The sequence below is a fragment of the Centroberyx affinis genome, unplaced genomic scaffold (genome assembly GCF_046629955.1).
Source record: "Centroberyx affinis isolate AG114_WGS23_722 - 3 ecotype Tasmania unplaced genomic scaffold, CSIRO-AGI_Caff_v1 ptg002100l_1, whole genome shotgun sequence".
NCBI lineage: Eukaryota > Metazoa > Chordata > Actinopteri > Beryciformes > Berycidae > Centroberyx > Centroberyx affinis.
Window position 1 is genome coordinate 94,759 of NW_027280426.1, and position 26,736 is coordinate 121,494.

At 45.4% G+C, this 26,736-nt stretch overlaps 2 protein-coding genes across 4 annotated transcripts in view; both read left to right on the forward strand.

The window, feature by feature from the left end:
• Nucleotides 1-1,497: 1,497 nt before the first annotated feature.
• tars2 (threonyl-tRNA synthetase 2, mitochondrial) lies at nt 1,498-11,128 on the forward strand. Of its 3 annotated transcripts, none has more exons than XM_071531578.1 (18): nt 1,498-1,646; nt 2,255-2,436; nt 2,544-2,658; nt 2,797-2,918; nt 4,415-4,556; nt 5,185-5,249; nt 5,386-5,464; nt 6,404-6,550; nt 6,667-6,765; nt 7,005-7,174; nt 7,262-7,424; nt 7,987-8,124; nt 8,589-8,666; nt 9,637-9,737; nt 10,143-10,244; nt 10,361-10,433; nt 10,597-10,711; nt 10,874-11,128. In XM_071531578.1, exons 1-18 carry the CDS (start codon nt 1,563-1,565, stop codon nt 11,014-11,016), a joined length of 2,118 nt encoding a protein of 705 aa, XP_071387679.1. In that variant the 5' UTR covers nt 1,498-1,562; the 3' UTR covers nt 11,017-11,128. The 3 variants fall into 3 exon arrangements, with proteins under 3 accessions (XP_071387679.1, XP_071387680.1, XP_071387681.1); XM_071531579.1 differs by having other exon boundaries at nt 4,448-4,556; XM_071531580.1 differs by lacking the exon at nt 10,597-10,711 and having other exon boundaries at nt 10,874-11,041.
• Nucleotides 11,129-20,059: 8,931 nt separating this feature from the next.
• The window catches only part of adamtsl4 (ADAMTS-like 4), a 30,540-nt gene continuing 23,863 nt past the window's right edge, over nt 20,060-26,736 (forward strand). The window contains 5 exon segments of the mRNA XM_071531586.1: nt 20,060-20,257; nt 21,897-21,960; nt 23,447-23,651; nt 23,654-24,029; nt 24,985-25,735. Of these exon segments, the coding sequence (XP_071387687.1) occupies nt 20,235-20,257; nt 21,897-21,960; nt 23,447-23,651; nt 23,654-24,029; nt 24,985-25,735 (1,419 nt within the window). The 5' untranslated portion in view covers nt 20,060-20,234.

Consider the following 26,736-nt stretch of genomic DNA (forward strand, 5'->3'; position numbering starts at 1 on the left):
CTGCTGAATATATATCCTTAAACAGAGGATAATCTAAGTCTAAACTAGCCTGTTATGCCTTTTAGTAGTATGTGAGAAGAGGAAAACAAGACCTCTTGCTTGCAAACAGGTAGTTGGTTTATGTGCCAAGCCTCAAACCACTACAACCCATATAATTGTGTGTGCTTCCCACCACATTTCAACATGGATTAGAAAGATTTGGAGAAGTGTGTGAGCAAATACTGGAGACAAGCCCATTAAAATCCACATAGGGTGATTGACGAGTGATTACTTACAGCACAATGGGAAATGGTCCAGATGCTGTAAATTAGGATTAGAGTTAATTCATGTCACTAATTGGCCAGTGAGATGAACCCCTCCTTTAATGAATTATCAGCTGTATGAATGCACAAGTATTCGTGTAGTTAGTTGCTTAAGAAACAAAGTTATTTTAATTCTGATTACACTGATTTCCTCCTAATACTATTTTAAGATACAGTTGGATGGCCCCTGCTGCTTTTGATAGTGTTGCAGCGCCCCCAAGTGGCCGTTCAGTGGTACTTCAGCTCTTAACGTCCTTAATATCCAGTACGTTCATACACTACTGTTGATTCTTATGAAAAGGACAAAAAAAACCCCATCACATCCCTGTTAGAATTGACTAAGATGTTTATTAAGATAGTAAATGTATATCCCGGTTGAATTATCCACTCCACAATGCACCAGCCGATTTAAAAGTTTCTTCTTACTCCTTGAAAATAGTATTGAATGGTGACTGTAGTCCAAAAATGTTAAATATCATAGAATTTTACATCTCGCGGCTTTCTTGTTTTAATTCCGTGAATATATGCTGTAAATAATGTCAGGTAGTTGTAAGAGTGTAGTTGACAGTTTTTCTTAAATGGCAACATTTTCAGTGTATCCAATTCGATTTTGTCTATTGACTTTTTGCTTGAATAAAAAACACTAGACTACTTATTGGATGCCTCGGGCACCAAAGCAATAGACTTTAAATGCAGCTGTATGCTGTAGACTGCTATCGTGGCTTATTGCGCAGTTTGCTATAATGGAGCACGCCGAGTCTAATCTGCCTTGTTGCCTGTCGTGATGCAGCACGTCTGTGGCTTGCTGTATTAAAATCTATTGGGTTGCTCTCCAGTGGATCACTTACTGTAGGCGCAGCACAGTTTCGGTGATCTGGTTTCATTTTGTTTTCTGCTTCACCTCTCTCCAGCTCCCATATGTGCCATAATTTTCGTAAATATTTTAGCATGTTATGTTCCAGTCTAAAATGCCTCGACCTTTCATGCTTGGTGGTTGCTCTTTATACCGGGGCATTACCCTTTAAATGTCTGGGATGTCCCTATCCGTATGAGCTGCTCCTCAGTGGGCGCGCGCCCAGTGTAGATGCAGCCGGAACGTGCACGCACTCTGAGCGTCACAAGTTGCCGCCCCTTTCCCACTTTGGCCAATCAACGTCACCGTTGTTTTAATCCCCTCTTCCGGTGTTATGGCCGCATGCAGTCAAGGGGACAGTGATGTAGAATATTATGGTAGTGTGTGCGTAAACGGGTGTGTTTAGGATGGTGGTGACACTTCTGTTACGGTTAGGGATCTCTCGGTCTTCAGCTCGCGCAGCACTTCGCTCGCACAGGCGCTACAGCAAGGTGTGCATACAACACTAACACTGTACTGTACTGTGCAACAGCTAACGTTAGCCACCAGGACAGGGAGTGATGTAGCTCAGTGATTTGGGCCAGTTGTGTTTTTGTAAAAGGTTGAAGTGGAAATTAAGCTAAGCTGTGTTCTGACAACCTAGCCACCAGTCAGTAGAGCTTAAAGTAAACTATTGTATTCTCTGATTTAAATGCTTCTGCTATTTTCAATCCTGTTGGCTATGGTTCATTGATACTTTGGGATAGACATCAGTATGTTTGGGATGCAAAATGTCCTGATGCAGAGTATTTATTTGATATGTTTGTGATGGACCCAACCAGATCATCCACTCCCACTCCCCCCCCCCCCCCCCCCCCCCCAATCTCTCTCTGTTGATCAGTTTGCCTATTTTTTTACATTCTGTATAAAGTTGAATAAGTACAAACAAATCTCATATTGTTATTGTGATGATCATCTGTCTCACTCTCCTTTCACCTGCTTTTCTGCTGCTAATACACCCTCTTCCCTCTCTTCTCTCTTGACCGTCCAACTAACCTCCTGCCTCCTGTTTCATATTCATTTCCATCACCCTTACGTCCGTCTTTCCTCTCCTCTCCAGCTGCAGGTGTCCCCTGCTCTGTCTGAGCGACTGCGGGTCTTTGAGTCTCTCAGGGAAAAGCAAGGCGATAGGAACAGAGTTGAAGCTACAGGAAAGTCCCTCAGTATTCGATTGGCTGATGGCAGGACAGTAGAGGGGAAGGCTGGTGTAACCACGCCCCTCATTATTGCTCAAAGTGCACGGTAAAATGGGATTGAATTGTCTTTTTTGATACATCCAGAATACCTTCTCTTATATTTTTTATAACTCCAGTGATATAACACAGTTGTTACTGCATCTCCCCATGCAGTGTGAAAGGAGCGCTGGTGAGCAAGGTGGATGGGGAGCTGTGGGAGCTCCGACGGCCCCTAGAGGCAGACTGCGAACTACAGCTTCTGGGGTTCAACACAGTGGAGGGTAAACAGGTAATCACACCTTTCTCTCAAACTCATTTGGGTTCCTCCAAATTGTGTGAAATGTACCACAGTCGTTTAAGCTTTCTTTTTGTCATTACTTCTATATTTGTATGCCTCATCTACTTTGTACCACCCTCCTTTTCATAGGCAGCATGGAGGACAGGAGCGTGTGTCCTGGGTGGGGTGCTGGAGGGGGTGTTTGGTGCCGAGCTGTGCAGGGAAGGAGTGTCAGAGTCTGGGCTTTACTGTGACCATCTGCTGGAGAATAGGTGAGACACTCCTGTGACCATTTCTGCTAAAGGACCACAGGTTATCTGGTTTGAATAAATCACAGTAGGCATTTTAACATGGGTGAGATGTCAAGGAGTATCATCTCAGGTTGTTTTCATCTTATGTATCTCAGGGAATCCAATTTGCCTGGATAAATCTTCACTGAACTATTGACGTGCCACAGTGATCAATATTGTCATTGTACTCATGAAATCCCAGTTTGCTTTCATCACTGAAAGGGTTTCCTTGAAGTGAAAGCTTTGAACTTTTATCAATGGTTGGAAGTTCTTAGCAATGAAAGTATATTATCCTGGACTAGTGGTTGGAAAAACCTCCCTGTAATTAGAATATCCTGTTTGAACCCTGCAGCAGTCATTGTTGTGTCCATCAACAGCCATGTGGCCTGTTAAAGTATCCTTGAGCAAGGCACTAAAACCCTGCTCTACTTACTTTACTTTATTTGTTTATTTGATACGGACACACAATATAACATATTGCACCAGAGTATAGCCAGAGCCTAATTTGCATTTGTAGTCCCTGGGCAGGAGCCATTAGCACATTAAAATGCAGTGATACAAAGCACAGTAAATGAATACTATACAATAAATTCTAATACACTATTTAACCTGAAATGTGCAAAAGTCTTCTTATTAATAAACTGTAATATGCAAAAATAACAGTCAGCGCAGTATAAAATAGTAATGCTCGCTCACTACATATAAATTGTTCTGGAAGAGCGTCAGCTAAATGCCTAAAATAAACTGCAAAGATCATTTTGGTATAACCACAATTTAACCCAGAATGAAATCCCTCTTCACATTAGAAATTAAGCATCTCCTATAATGATCAAGCTTGTGTAGGTGTTTCCTACTATAGTATTAGGTGTGTAACAACACAGTACTACTTTAGATGAGCCTATACCTTTGCAGACTAACTAATACCACCTTTCCTTATATATAATTCTTTAATATATCTCCCTGTAATCCTTTCTGCTTTTTGTTTCACTATTTCTTTCTTCTATTTTTTCTGTTCTCTCTGGACTCATATTGCATCCCAACCTTGGCCACTTCCTCTTCCCTTTCTTGTCCCATTCAAGGCAGGAACTGTCTGTAAATGAATAATTTTCCGGAGTTGGGTCGAATATTTTGGTATTTGTCACATGTTGATATTTTAAACATTTTCTTCTATAAATACATAACCTGAAACCGAAAAATAGATCAACAAAAGTGGGTAAATGAAAAGAATACACCAGACAAAATATCCCTACCATTTGCTCCGGATTTGAAGGCTATGAATAGATCGCCATCTCTTCCCTACAGTGACCAGCCATTAGTCTAGAAAGGAAGGAAAGAAGTGTGCATTTTTTGTGTGTGTGGAGGCCTACATCTTATAATATTATTGTATTATCCGCAATATGTTTGATTGGGGTTATTATTTATTGTATAATCCTCAGGACTGTCCATTTATCTTATTATCTATGTCCTATTCTCTGCAGCTATGCTTTAACGGGATCTGTCCCCGCCCACAGTGGCTTGTCTCTGACTGATGTGGAGGAGAGGTGTAAGGAGGCTGCAGCCCTCAGACTTCCTCTGTCCAGACTGGAGCTGAATGCAGAAGAGATTCGAGAGCTGTTCCAGGTCAGCATTCACTGGGGTTTGTTTTCGTCTGCCATCGGCCACAGGCGGCCTCTGTTGTAAAACACACGCAGAATCCAAAAACTACTCTATTCTTAAGATATAGTTTGCCAAAAAGAGGATGTTGAATAGGCTATTGGTGTTTTGTGATCACCTCTGCCCTATATGCTTTTCACCCTTCTTCTATTGCTCTGGGCCTTTCATTAGTTTAGCTATAAATTATCATGCAGGGCCAGTGAATTTCCTCTACCCATACAGTATATAATAGCCTTTGTAAGTCACATTCAAAACATGAACTAAAAGAACAACATAGTATAACAATAAAAAAAGAAAGGCATTGTGTTCTATGGACCCACATTATTGCAGGCCGTCATTCAGCCATGTTGGCTTGCACTGTACTTGTAGCGGCTTGTGTAATTGGGTGTTTATATATGTTGCCTTTGATAATTGCCAGTGGCAGTGATGTTACTCACCATGTAGGAATGCCTCCTGTTTAAGGTGTGCCAGTGATACTGTCTAATGCTCCAGTGTTTGCTTATCAGGGTCAGACCATGTGCTATTGTGCTGTTGCCCAAATTGAATTGTGACAGATATTAATTTTCTGTGTGTTTTGTGGGTGTTCTTTTTATAGAACAGTAAGCTGAGACTGCAGCTTGTTGAAGAGCAGATGAATGGTCCCACTGTCACAGTGTACAGGCATGTATAAATACACTGTACACACACACACACACACACACACTGTACACACACACCTGATGTTGACTTGCCCACCTGTGTCCTCTAAACTCTCACAGGCCGAGTAAACCTGCCTCCTCTTTTCTTTGTGTCTCAGGTGTGGAGACAGCATAGCGGTCTGCAGCGGCCCGCTTCTCCCGCACACCGGCCTCCTAAAGGTCTTCAAGATGCTCCAGGTGTGTGTTTGTGTGTGTGTGTGTGATTGTCCTCTCTACTTGCCTCTCTGCTTGTGTTTTTAAGTTCTGTTTGTGTTCTCTCTTCATGCTTCTTTCTATTTTCATTGCATAGCTGACTCCAAATTAGATTATTTCCTTAACTTGGTGCAGTAGCTATTTGATCAAATTGCGGCCACTGGATTGATTGCCGCCGGCTTGAAATCCAAGTACAGTTACATCTGTTTTAGTTCTACAATTTTTTTTTAGCTGCATTGATTTGGCCAAAATTAGGTTCAAACAATGCCATAAAGAAATAATGCCACACCCATGATAAATGATAAGATGCCAGGCTTCCTTCTTTCTTCTTTTATTTGGATCTCTTTTAGCCCATAGGCTAATCTTCCATCAAACATTAAAAACAGAACATAATACTCAATCATAAAAAAAAACAAGACAAGAAAAGAGGAAAAAAACAGAAAAAAAGACATTTCTGATCTAAACATTTCTTTTCTAACTGTCTACTGGATAAAAGGTTTCATTCTGATTTGGCTCTGTCTGTTATGGGACCACATGTTGGGTTAGTGGAATTTTCCCCATGCTGATTGATCCAGGCAGAGGGCGGAGTTTCCATACTGGATTGACACTGGGCAGACTGGGATTCCATGGCAGCCAGGGTGGAAATATCAGCAGCAGGATGTTGTGTTTGTCAGAGGCCAGTTTCCTGTTCTAGGCTCTTACAAACACTGCCGTCCGTCAGGCCGCCGTCACACTCATCGGTTCACCCTTCCTCTCCTGGCCCCTCCCCCATTCATTCTCTTTCTCTTTTCCCATCTCTGACTTCCCTCTTCTCTTTTGTTCACTCTTTTCTGACATTACTTTCTCTGTCTCTCTTCACCCCCCGACCACTCCATTCCTCCTCACTCCCTCTCTCTCTCTCTCTCTCTGCCTCCTCTCTCCCAGGTGTCCTCCGTGACACTGGCCAATCAGGCGGAGTCCTCAGGTGTGATGCGTCTGTTAGGCGTGGCCTTTCCAGGGGAGAAGGACAAGGAGGAGTGGGAGAGGGAGCAGGAGGAGGCGCGGAAGAGGGACCACAGACGCATTGGTAAGGTAAGATGAAACGCTAAAATAAGAGAGGTATACAAAATGGTATCAATTAAAAGGAAAAAGTGAAAAGTAGAGGGTAAAAGGTCAATATTTTGCCATGTTTCCGTGTTTTTCCTCAGGACCAGGAGCTGTTCTTCTTCAATGACGTCAGTCCAGGCAGCTGCTTCTTCCTGCCTAAAGGAGCCCACATCTACAACACACTCACCGACTTCATAAAGGTGCACACACACACACACATTTGTGCACTCAGTCACTCTCTCACACACACATACATTAACATGACACGAAGAGTCTTATGCAGAGTGAATCCCGCGGATAGTTATGTTCAAATCAGCAGTCAGGATATTACTCCAATTAGCCCTCACTTATTACTACGTTGTGACTGTCTGACCTTCATCCTGCACTCGGTGTCACCCATCACCTCACCCCCCCATCCTTCCTTCCTGACCTCCCCTAGAGTGAATACCGAAGGCGAGGCTTCACCGAGGTCGTGACCCCAACTCTGTATAGCACTGCATTATGGGAGCGCTCGGGCCACTGGGAACACTACAGTGAGAACATGTTTACTGTGACATCTGAGGACTCTCAGACCTATGCTCTCAAACCCATGAACTGCCCCGCACACTGGTGAGCGCCTGCACACACATGCACTCTTGCGCTCTTGTGTCCTTCCGTGGACTCACCTCTCCTTGACTTTCCTCTCCTGTGTTTTAGCCTTATGTTTGAGCAGCGTGTGCGGTCGTGGCGGGAGCTTCCTCTGCGATGGGCCGACTTTGGGGCGCTGCATCGCAATGAGCTCTCCGGAGCTCTGGGTGGCCTCACCCGGGTCCGCAGATTCTGCCAGGACGATGCTCACATCTTCTGCACGCCTGAGCAGGTACACATACAGTATATACATACAGACAGACAGACATTTGTATCGTACCACGTTTTGATTTTCTAGACCACTGCGTACTTCTCAACGTGCGTTAACTGGAACAGAAACTGTAAATGGAGCACATACAGAACCATATTACACTGATTAGAAAGGCTACAACGATGACTCCTCAGACATTCCAAAAGGCTCCAGCCTGGACTGAATGAAGATCTTTGTCCAAACATTACACCTCTATACGTGCATCTCTGTAGCTGTAAATGTAATCCTAAACCCCTACATGTTGCCCTGGAAACTCCCCGGGACACTGATTGTGTTCCTCCGTCCTCCTATTAGCGTCCCATTGATTCACAGAGAGAGGAGTCACATGTTTAGAGTTCATTATGTTTACCTCTGAAATACTAATTCAATCTCTGCAGCGCTCAGGAGTTGACAGTAAGCGTGTCGGCTGACTTTCCCAAATAGTTTGGAGTTTAACCCTCTCAACTCTTGTGCCTTGGTTTCTATTTCTGTAATTATTTCCTCTTGTTCTTGCCCTCCTCTTTTTTCTATTCGTACTCTCCAGCTGGAAGAAGAGATTGTGGCTTGTTTGGACTTTGTGAGGACTGTGTATCAAGTGTTTGGGTTCTCCTTTCACTGCCTCCTCTCTACACGTCCGACACCATGCCTAGGGGAGCCTGAACTGTGGGACACTGCTGAACAGGTAAACACACACACCCTTTACTATCATGTTTTGTAATGCACAATGTCTGCTAAGGGGCCAAAAGGCTACACAGATAGTCACAGCTGTGCAAATGTGTATATACTGTAAGCCGGGCCCAGTAAATCACACCTACAGGAAAAATGCTCTCTAAACATAATGACATGGTAACGACATCCACTTATCCAATCAGGTTGTGTGTGTGGTATTTCTGTAATAACGATCTACTCTATGTGGGGCTGCTGGCATGATGTATATCTTTACTTCCCCATGGATGTCTTTTAAATAGGCCTTGGGGCAATTTAAGCTGATTCAATTGAGTGCAATTGAACATTATGGTTCCAAGCTCCCTCACACACACACACACACACACACACACAGGGAAAATAAAGTGATGTTCATTATGTGCATGAAACCGTGCACAACCCCCACTAGCTAGCTAGCTCTCTCTCTCTCTCTGTGAGCAGCAGTTGGAGAGGAGTCTGCAGCAGTTTGGTGAGCGCTGGGAGCTGAACCCAGGAGACGGAGCCTTCTACGGACCAAAGGTCAGTGGGAGGGGCTACATGCAGTTAATGAATCTGATATCCAAACACAAGTTCAGAAATTGCAGATCACAGTCTGCTATCAGCAGATCTGCTGATAGCTTTGAACCCCAAATCATCTGGGGGGTTCAGCTTAGAACCCCAAATCATCCTGGGCCCTGTTGGGTCTGCTCATATTATTCTTTTTTTTCCTTCTGAAAAAGCACTTCCTCAAATGCATTTTATGCTGATAATTTAAAAAAGTGGCTTGCACAACGGGCACTCTGTTTCCATAATGACCAACAGCCACTATCAGCCTGTCTTTCATGTCAAAAAGACAGTTTGAAATAAGCTTAACAGTGTGAACATGGCCTTACAGTCACCTTTTCCATCTTATCTAACTCATTCTTTCTGAAGCTGTACATTGGTGTGACATCACAGATTACAGGGTGAAACAGACTTCTCTCTTTTGCTCCTGGCTCTGGGAGACAGGTGTGAATGTTTAATGGTACAATCCGCACTGTGTTTGGCCACAGGAAAAGCATTCAAAGCAGAAATTTGACAGTTATCACCTTTTAAGGCAATTTCTTTGAGGCGACCTCGTGTTCCCACTGCTAGTGAGAGAAGTCATTAAGCATCAAGAGGTCAGTCAAGAAGTCAGCCTCAGGCAGAGGCTGCATGAGCCAGTTCATGGAGGCGCAGAGTCGAGGTAGGTCAAGTCAGGGTGGGGTTAGACACACATGCACACTTTCCATGACACAAACCAACATTCCTCAAAGCCATCTAGCTAGGGTGTGTTAGCCACAATTAGCTAGATTAGCTACTCTTGGCAACCCATTGAAAACCATTTCTGCCCACAAAAATGCAGTTTGTCCCCAGCAGCTCCCTCAGCACCAAAGCTCTCCAACTGAGCCTCTTATGTCACTATGAAAATCTTGGCTGTAATAGAGAAGTGAGACCTGATCCTAACAGACTCCCACATGTCTCCTCCTAGATTGACATTCAGATCAAAGATGCCATTGGCCGACAACACCAGTGTGCTACAATCCAGTTGGACTTCCAGCTGCCAATCAGATTTGATCTTCAGTATGATGGGTGAGTCGGTCACAAAATGATGATTGGTGCATCGGGCCTCCTGTCCTTTTTCAATTCCTACATATATAGTGATTTAAACCTACACACTGTAACACATGCAGCATAAGCTCTGATTGTTTACTGGATAAACCAACCCATGTGTTTCTTGTTTTACATTCCTGTAATTACTCTGGGACTAAGGTTGAATAGCACAAGGCCAACCACATATTGGCCTAACTTGATCATGAAAGATTAGTCCTTGCTTTATTGAATTTATGACTTCAGGCCAGCATACTCCCTGTTTCTGCCTTAAACCTCTGTCACCTCTTGCTAGTCTGCCCCTCTTCTCTTATGGTCTCCTTGTTTCAGAGTTGTTGTTTTTTTGACAACTCTATTCTTACCCCTCTTTTTTGGCCCTTGCCTCAGGCCAGATGGACAGGCTCACAGGCCAGTGATGGTCCACAGAGCGGTGCTGGGATCACTGGAGAGAATGATCGCTATATTGGCTGAAAACTTTGGAGGGAAATGGTGAGAAGACAGTTTGATATAATAATAACCCTGAGTCAGATGCAGATTCCCAGACCGTCATAAATGATGATGCTACAGCTGTATTTTAACCCATCCCGTCTCTCTACCTCACCCAGGCCCCTGTGGTTGTCCCCAGCCCAGGTCATGATTGTCCCTGTGGGGGGCGACAGCGAGTCATACGCCAAGCAGGTCAGTCCTGAATGAGGATTACTGTGTAGTGCATTCGCGGACCAAGTGTACACCACATTTTCTCTCTCTGACGCCTTAAACCATCGTGATTGATTGCCCATTAATGTGAGAGAGAGCGCTCACAGATATGATCTTATGTGAAATACCTCTCTGTTTTGATAAGGTGGTTCAGCAGTTCCGTGAAGCTGGCTTCATGGCTGATTTGAGCAAAGATCAGGGAGCGACCTTAAATAAGAAGATTCGCTCAGCCCAGCTGGCCCAGTACAACTACATATTTGGTAAAAATGAATAATAGGATGAAAACTGTAGCTGCACTTAATGTAATAGGCCTGTTACCATTGCTTTTGTAATTTACTACACAAACTCAAACTCTCCATTCATTGCTGTTTATTTTAAAGTACTTTGATTATGAATCATGTTATTTTTGTGTGTGTTTCCAGTGTTGGGGCAGAAGGAGTGTGTGAGTGGAACAGTGAGTGTGAGGAGCAGAGGAGGAAAGCAGTTGGGGAGGAGGCCGGTAGAGGAAGTCCTGACATTGCTCACAAAGCTACGAGACTCAAGGAGCAATGAAGACGAGTTCTGAGGAAAAGTCCCAGAGATGATGAGTCACTGATGTAAATGTTTGTTTTACGTGTTCATGCTGTTGGATGTGTCGAAGAATTGGTTGCTGAAAATTTGTAATAAAAGTATATGTAAAATGCTTCACTGCTCATTGATATAATTGCAACTGTATCCATCTGTTAGTCCTAAAAAGTTACAGCACTGTGAAGAGATTTAAGGCTATTTTAAGACCACTATCAGTCTAATATCAGCATTACCCGGCTACAGTTGTAATTTGTTAGCAAAAAGCCATTTAATCTGCAAACCTCCCTCTTACGTAAGCCTGTGTCACAATATCAGAATAGAAAACCAGCCATACCTTTAAAAGACTGGAAGAAAGGGAGGATTCTGAGGGGGATTTGACTAAAATAGGAGACGGAGCAGCGGTGTCAGCGCTGTGTGTTTGCATGTGTGTTTGGTGGAAACAGGCAAGTCAGTGTAAAGGTCAGAAAAGGATTTAAGTTTTTCCTCTTTAATTGAGAGAGGGCAGCAGAATGGAAAAGACATCAGTCACAACAGAGACACACAAGGCGAGGGAGAGAGGGAGGTGTCGGGGTCCAAGCGAATAAACGGACTAGACTGGACAAAGGCACCGCTTCAACAAAGCTAGTTGGCAAAAGGCGGTGGATTGTGTGTTTAGCTCTATCGGAGCCCTTTACTGGGCCAGGGAAGAGAGGTGAGGTGGGTTCAGGACGGGGCCTCTGCTGTAAGCTGGACACAGAAGGTCAATTGAGCACATTCACACTATGTTTGGGACAAGCCAGGAGGATTTGACCCACACTAAGTTGCTGGCTGGTCATTCATGTGTAGGATCCATAGATGTAATTGATCAGCATGTATGAGTAGTCCAAGAATGGAGCTTGTGTAGAATGAGGAGAAATGCCACAAATTCCACCTGTATTTCTAGGCAGTAGTTGCCAGTAATGCTAATGGGCAGGCCGAGAGTACTACTGGTTGTCAGGAGACCTGAGGGCATCTAAAAGCAAATGGGCCAACAGTAATAATAATACAAACTTATTTTACCGGTATATAGCACTTTCAAAACAAAAGTTACAAAGAGCTTTACAAAGTGAGAAATATAAGGCTGCTGATTGTTATGTTGTTGAGAAAGCACTCCTTGTGAATGAACCAGAATTAATGTGTTTTTTCATTGATATTTATTCTTGGTGTTACACCATGTTAATATTTATAGTTCTTGCTGTACGTCTGTGCTCTTACTCTGCTGTATGCTTTGTGTGAAGTGTGGAAATGAAGTATGGTTTAGTCATGGCCAGCATTGCACAGTAGTTGTGTAGTGATGACATATATATACCATTAGTTCCACTAAACACTCCTAAAACCATTACTTTATAGATAACAATATCAGTCTCCCTCCTGCCTGCCCCCCCCTCTTGCCCACCCTCTACCTCCCTATCTCTCTTTTCTCTGCATACGCACACAAACACACACACAAAGCAATCCTTCATCCAACGCTTGGAGTCGCACAGAGTTCATAGGAAATTATTTTTAGCCAAAGGGGTTGACCAAAAGAGAAAGCGGGTGGGGGGGCAGGCAGAAAAAAGCTTTTTACATTATAGCAAGACAATAACAAAGAAAATTGAGGGAGGTATAGATGGATATCTGCGGCAGTGTAACATAAGACCAGGGACAGTGTGGCGGCTGTGGCACAAGTCCTCGTGGGAAAACCATGAGGAACCGTCGATCTATTTAAGTAAAGAGCACATAATGATGACAAACAGTAGAAAAATGACAATAACAGCAGAGTATCAGTCGGGGAATGTATTTAATAGCGGAAAAGCGTATTGGGTGCGTGACAGCGGTCGTAAAAGTGACCGGACTTGAGATCATTGGTGTCCTGGAAGTCCCATTTTCCTGGAGGGAGGCAGGGTGATGGTGACCCAGTGAGGGAGGCGGGCTAGCAGGCTGGTCAGAGGAAGATAAACAGGCTCTCTGCTGTATTGTTCTGCTGGTATCACTGGGAACCTGTCAGCCTGATGGATTGAAGGTTGCCCTCCCAAAATAGACCCTGTGAGGCCGGGCTGCCTTTCCCTTCCACCCTGTTATAAATAACCCCTGTGTGTGTGTGTGTGTGTGTGTGTGTGTGTGTGTGTGTGTGTGTGTGTGTGTGTGTGTGTGTGTGTGTGTGTGTGTGTGTGTGTGTGTGTGTGTGTGTGTGTGTGCATGCACTGTGCTCGTGCCTTTATGCTTGTGTGTGTGCGTTAGAGTTGGGGCAAGAGACAGAAAGAGTGTGAGTTGAAAGAGAGGAGAGAAAGAAAATGTGATCACTGCCAAGGCTGCCTTAGAAAGCGAAGCCACTGAAAACAATAACAGGAGGTCTGTGGGACCGAGTGCCAAACAGTGACAGGGACCCGACGGTCAAGACCCTCTGTTGACCTCTTCTCAACACACACACACACACACACACACATACACACATACACATTGGTTTGGACTCTTGCTTGCAGTAATAGGACTCTCTCTTTCCCTCCACCCAGTTAGGCTGTGTTGCGTTTCCAAGTTATCTGTGCGTGTGTGTGTGTGTGTGTGTGTGCATGTATGTATGTGTGTGTCTGTAATGTTTAGATAGGGGATTGTAAATGACCACCTGAGGGAATATCACAAGATCATTTGGACTTACTTTGGATTTACTCTGTTCAACAGGTGTGCCTGGGGTAAATGTTTTTCATGCAAATATCTGATAGCAGCACTAGCCCACACACACACACACGCACACACACAGGCCTATGCAGTTGGGTGGGGACTCATTTGCCTGTGTACTGTGCCGAGCTACAATCACACAAATGGATTCCTTCTTGAATCTGAGACAGTGGAAGAAATCTGTCAGAGATCTTTCTACTTCGACTGGATACCCCAAAACCTCAGCCCACCCGCACTGCCTACTCTCTTTTTCCCTCTCCTGCTCTGTCTCTCTCTTCTGGGTCCAGTAACTCTCCCTCAGCTCTATCCCAATTCGCAGTTTATATGAAAGAGTTTCTGCCTATATTGCTCTTTATTTGATCTGGCTGCTCTCTCACCCAGTCAGACAGTCTCCACTCTAATCCACCGGTGTGTAGTTCGCACCTTTGATTTAAATGTGTGCTTAGATTTGGCCCCAGATGAGTCTGAAAGTAATGGATGCTTCTGCATGCACACGCACACAGAGCTGGTGATTGTGCCAGGCCTGGAAGTCACAGACACACAGATAACTCATAAATCAGCACAGTACTGTACAGTTTCAGGCTGGCTTCAGTCTGCTCCCAAGTATGTCTGCTATGCTCAACACACTGCTGACCTGATTTCCGATCCTACTGTCATCAGAGTGGTGGAATACGAATACCTAGAGAGAGAGAGAGAGAGAGAGAGACGAGACAGAGGCCAGAGAAAGAAGGTCTTTCTCCCATCAAGAGGCTCACTGTGGAAGAGGCATGCGGTTTATTGTTCTAGCCAACCTGTTGAAAAACGCTCGCAGGAGGGAGGAGTTTGATGGTTCAGGGGAAGGTCAGAGGTCATGTTGACTCTTAGGCCAGTTTAGGAGAGGAGGAGAATAAACCTGCCCTCAGCCTCTTTACAAATATTTACAGTTGCCATTCTTCTCTCCCAGCAACTCACTGTAAATTCGTATTTTTTTTATGAGAGGGAGTGAAAAAGAGCGAGAAAGGAAGGCTGGAGAGGCAAGCATCAGTTTTGAATTTGCTTGCGAGACTTTGTGCCAACCCGCGTGGAAGACGGCCGTGCTCTGACATCGGATATTGCTTGTGTTGCTGTTCAAATCTTATAGGGGGTAAGAGAAGCAAGGGAGAATTATAAAACCGAGGGGCAGAACAGGAGAACTGAGGGTCAGACACAAACATATACACACACAGTTAGTTCTGCATCAGTGACTACAGATATGCAGCTTAACCAAGAGCCACTCTCAAAACTGGCAGGCCAGTTAATACAATTGCCCGTTTTTGTTGGGAAATTTTTAACCATTGTTCACTCATCTTTGCTAGTATAACAACAAAGTAGGCTGTTTTTAGAGGTGAGGAAAAACAAAATTATATGATCATCATTGCAGGATATTTGCAGGTTTGCACAATCATGGATAACATAATAATTTGCAAGCATCATAATTTGCTTAGGATATATCTAAATTCACATGTTTTTGGGATTATTCTGCTTCTATAGTTTCATTTAAAGATAAACCTGTTTCTAGAAAGCTGAATGAACAATAACAATGGATCCTTTCCAGCTACACTATATAAGTGAAGCCACAGTAGAAATCTGATTTGTACTAGAATGTGTTCAACTGGCCATTCACAAATCTTTTGCATGTTTCCCCCAGCGTGAATTGTGTCACTGCTCTATTTTATGTCAGATGAATGTTGAGTAAACTTGCACTCCGTCTCATTCTCCCATCGCAGTATGCTGTGCAGAAACCAGTGTAGCCTTGAGGAGTAAGAAGAGCAGATGCTGACCTCAGACTTTGACCTCAGGTTGTTTTAAGGATTCCTGCTTTTGGAGGGTAACCTGAACCTGGCCGTGGGCTGGGAGATACTGGCATCTGGAGTCAGAGGGAGGGAGAGATTGACTGGTCAATTCATGCAAGACTAAAGGAGTGGGGGGGGGGGGGGGGGTTAGGTGTGTGCGGCCAAACCCTTGACACAGGCATGGCTTCGGGCCTGGGTGAAATATTGCAGAGGATCATCCTGAACTCATTGTCTGTTTCATAACCGTTTTTTGTATGTGGTGGAGGTGCAATAATTTCTTCTTCAACTATCCTTGAATATATGTGTGACAGAGAGTTTATTTGAGGAGTTACATAACTATTGGACAGACAAAGAGTTGAACCAGCTGTTTGTGTCAGTGTGTGTGTGTGTGTCAGTGTGTGTGTGTGTGTGTGTGCTGCATGAAAACAACCGAATTGTTTTTTTTATAACTTTTCAACAAGTGAATTTGTTCCTTTAAACACAGGTTGTAATATAACCCTTAGTACTCTGTAACCAGTCTACCATAAACATACTGAAGTACTTATCACCCAGCTGCCTCGTTCCGCTCTATCTCTTGTGCGCCGGTCTGTACTGTGCCAAGCACGGCCGAGCTATGTGCCAAGCCATACCATACATGCCCGTTCACACAGACATAAATCCCGTTGTTTGTTGTTGTTATGTGTACATATGTGGCCCAGTGGCTTCTCTGAATGGGCAGCAGTGAATCGCTCTTTGTGAGAATAATTGGAACAAGGTCATTTCAACAGCTTTGTCAGCCAATTAGGGTCCAACTGGGGTGACCTTCTCTCTCTCTCTCATGTCCTTGTCTCGCCAGTGACCACTGTGACCCCTCATTAGAGCGCTCCACCCATAAATACCCCCCCTCCCTTCCTCATCCTCCTCTTATCTCCCTCTTTTACCCTTTTTTTTTAACCCTCAGCTCCCCTCCTCTCTCACTTCTCCTCCCCAATAATCTTTAAACCTGTGCTTACACCTGGACAGAGGTTGACTTGAAACTAAACTGCTTTTATGGAACAGTCACTGTCTCTCAGATGCATCCAGACTAGACTGTCCTGGAGTCAGCTGTTTTCTCCTCTGGGTTTCTGCACCCTTTTCAGAGCACACACTCCTCACTTTGATCCAGCCCCTGCCATAAGATTGGTGGAATGGAGCAAATATTGACTCCATCTGAGCCAGACAAATCACTCCCCGCCCCTCCTGCGTTCTTTCTCTTTCACTCTTCCCTTGCACTCTCTCAGTTCCCTTCTAATCTGCCATTACCTCTCTTTCTCTCACATTCCCTTTCATCCCTTTTCTGCCGCTGCCATTCCTTTCACTCCTTTTGTGTCCCTGTCTGTCATGTTCTCTCTCTCTCTCTCTCTCTCTCTCTCTCTCCCCCCCCCTCTCTCTCTCTGCTCTGGGCCTCTCAGTCTGTCAGTAGTATTGGGTCAGGCCTCTTCTCTCTTTTCTCCTGAGTTGGGCTTTATATAAGACCTAAATGCCTGGATAGAGATGAATATGGGGTTAGAGTGCATCTCCATGTAAAGCTTGTAGTGGTTTCCGTACTGCCTAAACAAATCCCTGTCTATCACATGCATATTGAACTACTTATTCCCGCCTTACTCCTCTCTGCCTCCGTCTGTATGCGAGTTAGTACCGAGCTCTGCTGTCATCATTACTGGAACGGTGCTATGTGAGCAGGGATTACCTGGGCCAAACGTAGCCCTGTGGTATGAAAATGACTGATAACCATCTGACCAGCTTCACACTAGTCGCCTCTATTTGACCTACTTAAGTCGCTCCGTCTAGCTGCCTAGTTCGAGGCAGGCCTGCAACCGGGAGGCAGGGCCCGCCGCTGGTCTGGAGAAGCCTGGAGGTCTCATTAAGTTTAACAGTAAAATGGTCGTGGGCCTACTGTGTCTAGATCTGGGTGGGGGCGCGTGTGTTTTGGAGGCAGGATGTGTGTACATGCGAGAAGTGTATAAGAGTGATTTATCACTCCCTCAGCGCCGAGCTGCTCTGATCTGCAGTGCTATTACTCAGATCAGCCATCTGAGACAAATAACAAATCTACTGCTGTATGGACCTCCCCGGACACACACACACACACACATACACACCACAATTGTGTGGTGTGGTGACTAGTTGATACAGACATTTTGCTAATCAGAGTTCTGTGGCTGGTGGTGCGTGTCAGCAACCCAACACTTTGGTTATTGCTTCTCAGGGAGAGAGAGAGGGAGAGAGAGAGAGAGGGAGCAGGGGGCGGTAACTGGTCACGGACCACTGATGGTCATGGCAATGACCTCTGGCTAATTGTAGTTACTGATAGACATGCCTCTTAGAAGTACAGAGATAGCATTCCACTAATCACATATCACACATACACACACCGTGTATTACCACACATTTACATGCATGCGCACCCACAAATGTGACATGCATTCACACATGCACGGCCACACACACAGACACACACTAAGCTACCGTGTGTGTGTGTCTGTGTTTTTATCCTCTGGAGTCAATCCTCATCATTCTCGGCACCACATTAACTTATTATTTTGACAGATTAAATCGCAAGCCTTCTCCGTAATGTGGTTAAGTCTTCAGTTGTCGGCTCAGACTGGGCTTTGAAGTAGCTAATCTCCATCACCATATCTGTGTCCATGTTGTAGGATGCCTGTCCAAGAAAAGCAGCTTGCTCTGGGACGTCTCAAGCCCTGTGTGTGTGTTAGTATGTGTTAGATCATAACTCACCACATACCCTCGCTCCCTCCCTCCTCCTCTCACTCCCTCCACTCATCTGTCCCTCTTAACATTCCCACCGTCTCTCCTCTCCTTCAGACCCAGCAGTGGCAGCAGGGTGGTGCAGTGCATAGGGAGACATGCCCTCCAGCTTCAAGATCCCCTGTTGGCAAGCATCCACCCTGCTGAAGTGTCCTTGAGCAACACACTGCATGCCTTCCAGCTCCAGAGGTGCTGTTCTGTAGCTGACCCTGACCTCTGACCTCTCTGTTTAGGAGGGGTAATAAAAAAGAGGATTTCCCTATGGGGATGAATAAAGTCAGGGGCGGACTTAGTGATTTGGGGTCCTAGGCAAAGGCAGGGGGTGATCATGGCTCAAGTTTTAAATAATTTATTTTAACAAAAAGAGGGGTGTTTTTCAATAGGTACATTCCTTTTAAAAAGTTTATATTAGTACTATTCTATATTATGCCCTGGCTGCCAGTCGCCTACCTTTGCCTAATAGTAAGAGCATCCCTGAATGAAGTATCACATTATTATTATAGTCCCTCTCTTCTCCCTCCTCTTCCTCCTCCTCGTCTATCCATCTCTTTCTCTTTCCTCGCTCCTCTTGCTGATCGGACTCCTCTACCGCTTTCTGTTATTTCGTTCCTCCATATGAACTTTTTCCCTGTTTTCCTCCAATTTACCCTCCAGCCTTTTTTTCCACTCCACCTCTCCGTCCCTCTATCCCCCACTGCCCCCTCTGGGGTGTTTGGCCAGCATGGCCTATGACTGTAATGTTTTAGAAAGCCTTGTTGACTGGGGGTGGGGTGGATTACAAACAAATAAATATTGTCTAAACAACTTGGCATCAGGCCCTTCTCACATCTGTTTCAGAGCAGAACCGAGAAGAGCGCTCAGTCAAACACATGCACACACACAAACACACGCAGTCATGCCTTCTCAGAAGTGGCGTATCTCTCTCGGGTGCACTTATTGTCACCCCAAATTGGTAGTGCATGTTTGGTTTCTAGTGCTAAACTGGGATTAAACAGTTATGGGAAAACACATTTGTTATTTTTACATTCCACAAGAAAACATTGCTTAGTCATCATGGAGACGCTACCAGTAATTAAACAGCTATATTTTATCTACTGATGCAAAATAAAAGATAATGCTGAAATGAAATATTGACAGAACTAGTCCATATCCGAGTCTCTTGGTCTGAATACATTCTGTCCAAGACTTTGTTGTACAACAATTAATGTTTGCACTCAAACTTTCTATTTAACAACAATAATCCTAATGCTTTTTTAGGAGTTTTGCACTTCCACCACAACGTGTCACTGCTGCAGATGCTGCCAACTCAGGCCTGTTTTCAACAATGAGCAGATCATTACTACTGATCAGTGCGGGCCAGTACAATAGAGCATTCTTATGTTGGATTGTGCAACTAAGAAAGCGGCTCTGAGAGTTATTATAGCTTAGTGAGGGCCCATAGTGTGGTGTGTGTGTATGTATGTATGTATGTGTGTGTGTGTGTGTGTGTGTGTGTGTGTGTGTGTGTGTGTGAGAGAGAGAGAGAGAGAGAGAGAGAGAGAGAGAGAGAGGGAGAAAGAGAGTTGTGTAATCTGTCCATTCTGTGTCTCTGTCTCTCTCTCCCCTCCTGGCCCCCTGGCTGCCAGGCGTCACACTAGTTTATAATAAGGACCAAAAAAAAAGTTGTCGAGTGAACGACCGAAAGAAAAAAAAGACGGAACCCGTCCCACTCTCCAAAATCACGGGGAGTGACTGTGACAGGACGAGGGGGGACAGAGAGAGAGAGAGGGAGAGAGAGAGAAAGAAAGAGAGAGAGGGAGAGCAGAAGAAGCCCTCGCAGGACTTCATCACATTGGTTTTTAGGACTGCACGGAGAGGAACGGACCACTACTGAACTGGACTGTAATAAACAATATCAGTGATCAATAGCGGAGTGAGAACTGGTCTGCGCGACTCCAGGAGGAGCATGCGGCTCGGCTTACTATTCAGGTAAAAACCTGGGCTCTACTGACCCACTGCAACCTGCTGCCTCTAAATGACTTTCAGTCACTTCATACACAACGGCATATGTGGTTTGCATCCTCTGTGGATAGGGCATGTTGTTTATATTAGGTGAGGGTGAGGCAAAAAGTTGTTTTTGCGGCGAAGCTTTGGCTTTTACGCACGACGTCTGCTTGTTGCGCACTGGGCGCTGTTAAGATATATGATAGGAATTCACCCGAAGGCATTTGAGTTTAGGTTTGCTGTCCCTCTTTCTCTTAAGGGCGAATTTTTGTAATTTTCCCCCAGTTGCGTGGCTCTCTCCCCTATCCCCGCGGCTCTCCGTTTATTCTACAATGTGCCACTGTAGCGGCCAGGGAAACGTGGACGCGGGTAGGGGGTCGTTATTTCGGCCTGAGCGGCTCTGTTGTGTCGGGCTGTGCGGGACCTTTGTCTATGTTTTTGGGGTAATTGTGTAGTCTGGTGTAGGGAAGCTTCCAGAGACCACGGCGGTGCACCACACTGGGAAGAGGGGACCAATTACACTGACTACATGTGGCTTGTGGACTGGTGATTGCGGTGATGGTTTGTGGAGTACTAGTGGTGAACACTGCAAAATGTCCATCTTAACAAGTCATTTCATATCATACTCAGGCATACGATCTTATTTTTCTTAAAACAAGTGGGGATAAATCTAGCGGTGTGGCTGAGATGATATTCCACTTGTTTCCAATGCAGCGTTTCACTTGTTTTGTAGAAACAAGTGTAATCTTCAAGTAGCCTAACGCAGAAAGAAAGTCCTTGAAACAAGTTTATTTGCTTTGGAAACGCGTGTAATTAGCTCACTCCACTGGTATTTATGTTTCACTTGTTTTAGGAAAAACAAGATTGTGAAGATGACTTGTTCAGATGGATAGTTTTTGCAGTGAAAACTCTTAACATTACTATTTCCTCTAAGGTTGGTTCATGCCAAATTTAAGTACTGTAACCCATAATTAAAGGAGACATTCAACACCATCTCAAACCATAACCCACGTCCCTTCAATATCAAACCTCAAACAAGTCAAATAAAAAGTACCTTACAGTACAAGATGATTTTGGAAGTTGTGAGCGATTGCGCCTGCAAGTGCGGTTGCTGTATGTGTTAAAACCACATCCTCGGGGTGTGGACGGCCCCAGAGAGAGGCATGCAGAGGGAAAACACGGCTGATGTTTGAACCCATTAGTTTGTTAGCGCCTCCCAGGCTTTCCCAGATTGATTGAGATGTTTGCCTGTGAACCTTGAAAGGGAAAAAGAAACTGTTGTTCATCCCCCCACACGCTGCTTGTAGTGGGAAAAGAAGGGGGCATAATGGCTTGGCAAAATACAGTTAGGTCACTGGAACATTTGATGGAGTGTTCACTCAACACGTTAAACACTGTTTTTAAATAAAATGTACACGGGGGAAAAGGGTTGAGAAACTTGACAACTGCCAGACAGAGAAGAATGAACATCTGTGCGAGTCCGCAGAGCATAGGCTACTAATTTCATGTTTAGGTCATGGAACAGTCATAGGCTAAGATTTTCAAAAGAGCTTATTCAACCAGCTGATGTTTTGAATCAGTGTCTGTGACTCCTTTCACTCCCTGTCCTCTTTTCCTGTTCCAGGCTCTATGTGCTGTGGGGCTTTGTGGTGGTCACGTCCTCCGTGACCAAGGCTGGGAAGAAAAAGGTGAGTCGTAAGTTCAAAACTGAGATCTGCAGAGCCGGTCTGTTTGGGCCTGGCAGTACAGTGTCGCAGGAGTTTCACCAGTAGCTCCATAGGTCAGCGCCGGCTGCTGCAGGGTCACTGCTTGGCCCTCATTAATGGTCCCAGTTATGTGGCAGCTGTGTGTTTGATGTCACTCATTACAGGAGCCCCCTCCACGCACACACACACACACACACACACACACACACAGTCATTAGCCCTGTCTGCCCCCTCATCTCTCCACCCCCCCCCCTCTGTTTGCCTCAGACATTGACAGGAACTTGTTTGATGTGATGGTGAACTGGACACAGCACTCACAAAACTACAGTACACACACACGAAAACACAAGTATGTGTATATTATGTTGCTTACACCTGTTCTCTCTCCCCCTCTACTAACAGTTTGTTCAACCACACATGCTTGTACACTGTTTACTTGCACACTCTTGTACACATGCACACATACATTTACGCACCACTCAACACAGAGAGAGAGAGAGAGAGAAGTGGAGCGCAGATTTATGTTTTGGTTCTTTCTGAATGGAAACTTTTGTTCAGCTCTCATGTTTGCTGTTCTGCCAACCAGGCCAATGCTTGAGTTATGAAATGAGAGGAGAAACATTTATCTACGGCCACAGAGGAAGACATCAAAGCCTGACCTGGCACCCATATACGTGCACACACACACGCACGTGCATACACACACACACACACACACACACACACATAAATAGAAAGCCAACCATATCAGCCCCACTCTTGTCATTTCTGCGATGCATTCATTTGACACAAAATCCAATTCATTTATCCATTTGCTCATAAGCTGCTGGCAGGTAACTGAGTCTCTCTCCTGTCTGAGTGAAACAGGAAGAATTCAGGATTCATAATTTGGCTTCTCAGGAAGGAAACCCACGAGACCGCAGCTCATCAGAGGACAGACTCGGATTCAGTGAATGAATCAGTCCTTCCAGGAATTTCAGATTTTGCAATCGCAACATTTTTTGCTAAGTTGACTAATTCTTGGAAATAGTGCCAGGGCGTGCAGTTTTCACACTTTTCACCCTTTTCCATTGTTACAGCAGATAACCACTTATGTTGCAATTTTTATAAATCATCTCAATTTTACTGTAATGGACCATCTAATGGAAGCACTATTTAACCAGCAGTAGGTTTTTTTTAAACTGACTCGAGATTTTTGTTTAGTTCTCAAATTGACTTGTAATTTTTCAGAAAACATGATGCAAAATCAAAAATCACAGTCGGGGCTCCTCCTGTGAAATGCTAGAACTGAATGAAGCTAGCTACTGTATTAAGCTGCTGTTAAAGCTGTAATAGATGTCTTATCCTGTTTGTGTATGTCTCTTTGTGTGTGTGTGTGTGTGTGTGTGTGTGCGTGTGCGTGTGTGCGTGTGTGTGTGTGTGTGTGTGTGTGTGTGTGTGTGCGTGTGTGTGTGTGTGTGTGTTGCAGGTGGCAGGCCGGAGGTCCAGACAGGTGTTTGAGGCAGAGGCTGTGGAGGGGGTGTGGTCTGCCTGGGGGGAGTGGTCAGAATGCTCTCAGACCTGTGGAGTGGGCGTGTCACAGAGAAGCAGGAAGTGTTTACCCCCTCCGCCTCCCCAGACTCCTCTCCTCTCCCACTCCCCTCCTAACTGGGGGGGTTATGTTCCCGGGGGATCGGAGGTCCCGTCATCTCAGCCGTGCGCCCCTACTATCCTTCTCGTTACCCTGGGCAACACCCCCCCTATTACTCCCCTTCGGTCTCCACCAATCACAACCCAGGATTGCCTCTGTATCGGAATACCCCTGTTGGAGGAGGGGGAGGGCCTGTACCGGGACCGGCAAATCCATCGCCTCCTTTTTACCAGCCGGAATTCTCCGCAGCCAATCAGGACCATGTGTCTGTTTACCGCTCACCCTACCACGCTACTTCACATGGCTACAACCAGCCGGCACGCATCACCAGGAGACCAACCAATCCAGGTGCAGCGAGGAATGGAGGGGGTGGGAGCAGAAGGTCGGTCTCCACCAATCGGGAGGGTTTGCCTGCGAGGAGGTGAGTGAGATTGGACAATTAGAAAGCAAAAGAAATAACACTGGTGTTTAGATGTTGGTTTTGGCATTTAAAGTAATAATCTGTGACATTGTCATATAGAGATAATGTCCATTTACCTACTTTTTATCGCTGATTTATATAACACAATAGTGATTCAACCTATACCCAGTTCATGAAAGCTTTTATATTTATTGCTCTAAACACCCGGTGGTGGGTAGGCCTTTCCCGGGAAAATTCCCCTGGCACAGAGAAACTGATGCTTTTAACATTTCTGGCAGCAGTAAGAGTGGTTTGTTTGAAATAAATAGAAGAACTCAGTAGTTAGCATGAGCAGTGATAGCAACCATGGCCGAACAGACAATGAAGTAAGTGAAATTTCATCAGTAGAAAATCCAAGGCAAAAGACACAGTACTGGTGACACTGCTTGATTGCCATGTGATCTCTGCGAAGTGAACTGCAAAAACACCACAGCAATGAGCGCTTATTACCAAAGATGTCACCAAAATAAAGGAAAACAAGGAACTGGTAGATTACTTCTTTAAGTATACGGTTAGGATGCAGTCAGGTGTCATGAGTTTCAGCTTTGACATTGTTTAGGCATTGCTGAGACATTGTTATGATGTTCTTCTGAGTCATGAGAAGTGTTGGGAGTTGGAGTTGTGTGCCCGTCTCTGCCTCTGGTATCTGCTGGCTTATTAGATCATTAGTTCTGCTTTATGTCATACATACAGGCACTGCACTCCTCTCCCCCTCACCAGTCTGCTGGCTCCATGTCAATTAGAATTATGTTAGAGAGACAACTTGAGCTGAGCTTTATCTTAATTTTTTCTGGCCTTTCTCTTTCTCTATCTGTCCATCTGTTATTCTTCCTTCCTTCTCCATCTCTCTTACTCTCTCCCTTTCTCCCTGTCTTCCTCTCTGGTTTCCCTCTTTCTGTCTCCAACTCTTTCTCAGGTCGTCCGCCATCCGTCCAGGCCAGTTTGGGTACGGCAGGGTTCCATTCTCTCTGCCGTTACACCGTCCCAACCGGCAGGCTCGCCACACCGCTAACGGTACCGACGCCACACCAGCCCCGGGACCGGAACTGGCCGCCAATGAAGACAACGCAGACAGCCTTGGGAAAGAGGAACAGGAGAGGGGGGCTGATGAGGAGGACGGGGAGGCAGGGAGGAGAGAGGAAGAGAGGAACGCAGAGCAGGAGAGCACCGATTCACCTGCTGCCGAGGAGTTGCCCACAACAAGCACCGCAACTGGCAACCCGCACCGACACGTGGACAGACCGCCGCACACCGGCACAGAGCAAGGGAGGGAGAGAGAGCGAATCCCATCCTCTCACTCCTCTCGCTCCTCCTCCTCCTCTGCATCTGTCCCGTCCAACCGCCGGCAGTTTGACTGGCACTCCGTCACCGCCCCACCTCCTCACATCCCTCCCCTCCCTCGCCCACACTCCCCCGCCATCGCTCCGCCTTTCTCCTCTCCTCTCCACCGCTCCAACCCCATGCACAGAGAGAGGGAGCTGCACCCAGGCTTCAGCCCCCAGGCTGCGCCCCCTGTCCCCGGGCCTCACCAGCCCAACATCTACCAGCTGCAGCACCCACAGATCCCACACCTGGGGGTGGAGGGGGGCAGGGAAGGGGAGCGAGGAGCCCCGCAAAACTACAGATGCTCAGGGACGGAGACGGAGTACCGCAGGTGCTTCTCTCAGGTAAGACACAGGGCCTACGTCAAGGAATAGCTCAAAATCTTCACCTTACCCATAAAACCTCAGGAATGATTTCACTGATTGACTGGAATGGGATTCTTCCCCTCAGTTTATTGGATGTGTTTGCCTTGTAACCACAGGGTTCCCATAGGGCCTTGAAAATCCTTGAAAGTTTGAGGATTTGAGAAAAATAAAATAAGGCCTTAAAAGTTTTTGAACATGATTGGAGGGCCTTGAAATTACTTAAGTTTTTAATTAAAAAAAAAAAAAATTAAATAGCTCCCTAATTCATAAATAAACCTTGGCTCTGTAGATCACTCTCCGTCCTAGAGTCAACACTTCCTGAGGAAAAACCTACACTCAAAAAAAAAGGCACTGAGTTGTATTTTTTGGTACAAGAGGTACAAGGTACAAAGTGTGTTGTGTTAATTTGCAGCAGTTTTTAAATGATTTCACCAGGAATTCTTGACCTGACCATTCTGTCATGTCTTACCCCAAAAGGCATTTTGAGTCCTTGAGTTTCACCAAATAAGACCTTGAAAGTCATTGGAAAGTACTTGAATTTGATGCCCAAGTGAGTGTGGGAACCCGGTAACCAGCCCTTTAGCCATCTCACTATTTCACTGCGTTAGCAGCTCCTCAGACCTCAGCCTGTATATCCCCTGTTCACCTCTGCTTTATTCAGCCTGCATCTGTATATAGCCTGCTGTCTTGCTTGTTATATATGCATGCCATGTGTTGAAGTGAGTGGTTAGGTAGCTGTAAACTGAGGAGTTGAAGGTCAGGAGTGAGTATTTGATAGGTAGATCATTCCCCAGCTCCCACACTAGCCGGTTGTCTATGGGCACTCAGATGGAAACTGCCTGCCAGTGCCTCCATTGCTCCAAGGCTTTAACTGTGTGTGTATTCTGGGTCACAACCAGAATATCTGTTATGCACCTTTACACGTGTGTGTGTGAGCGTCTGCGTACGTATCCTCGTGAGTGATTGCGCATATGTGTGAG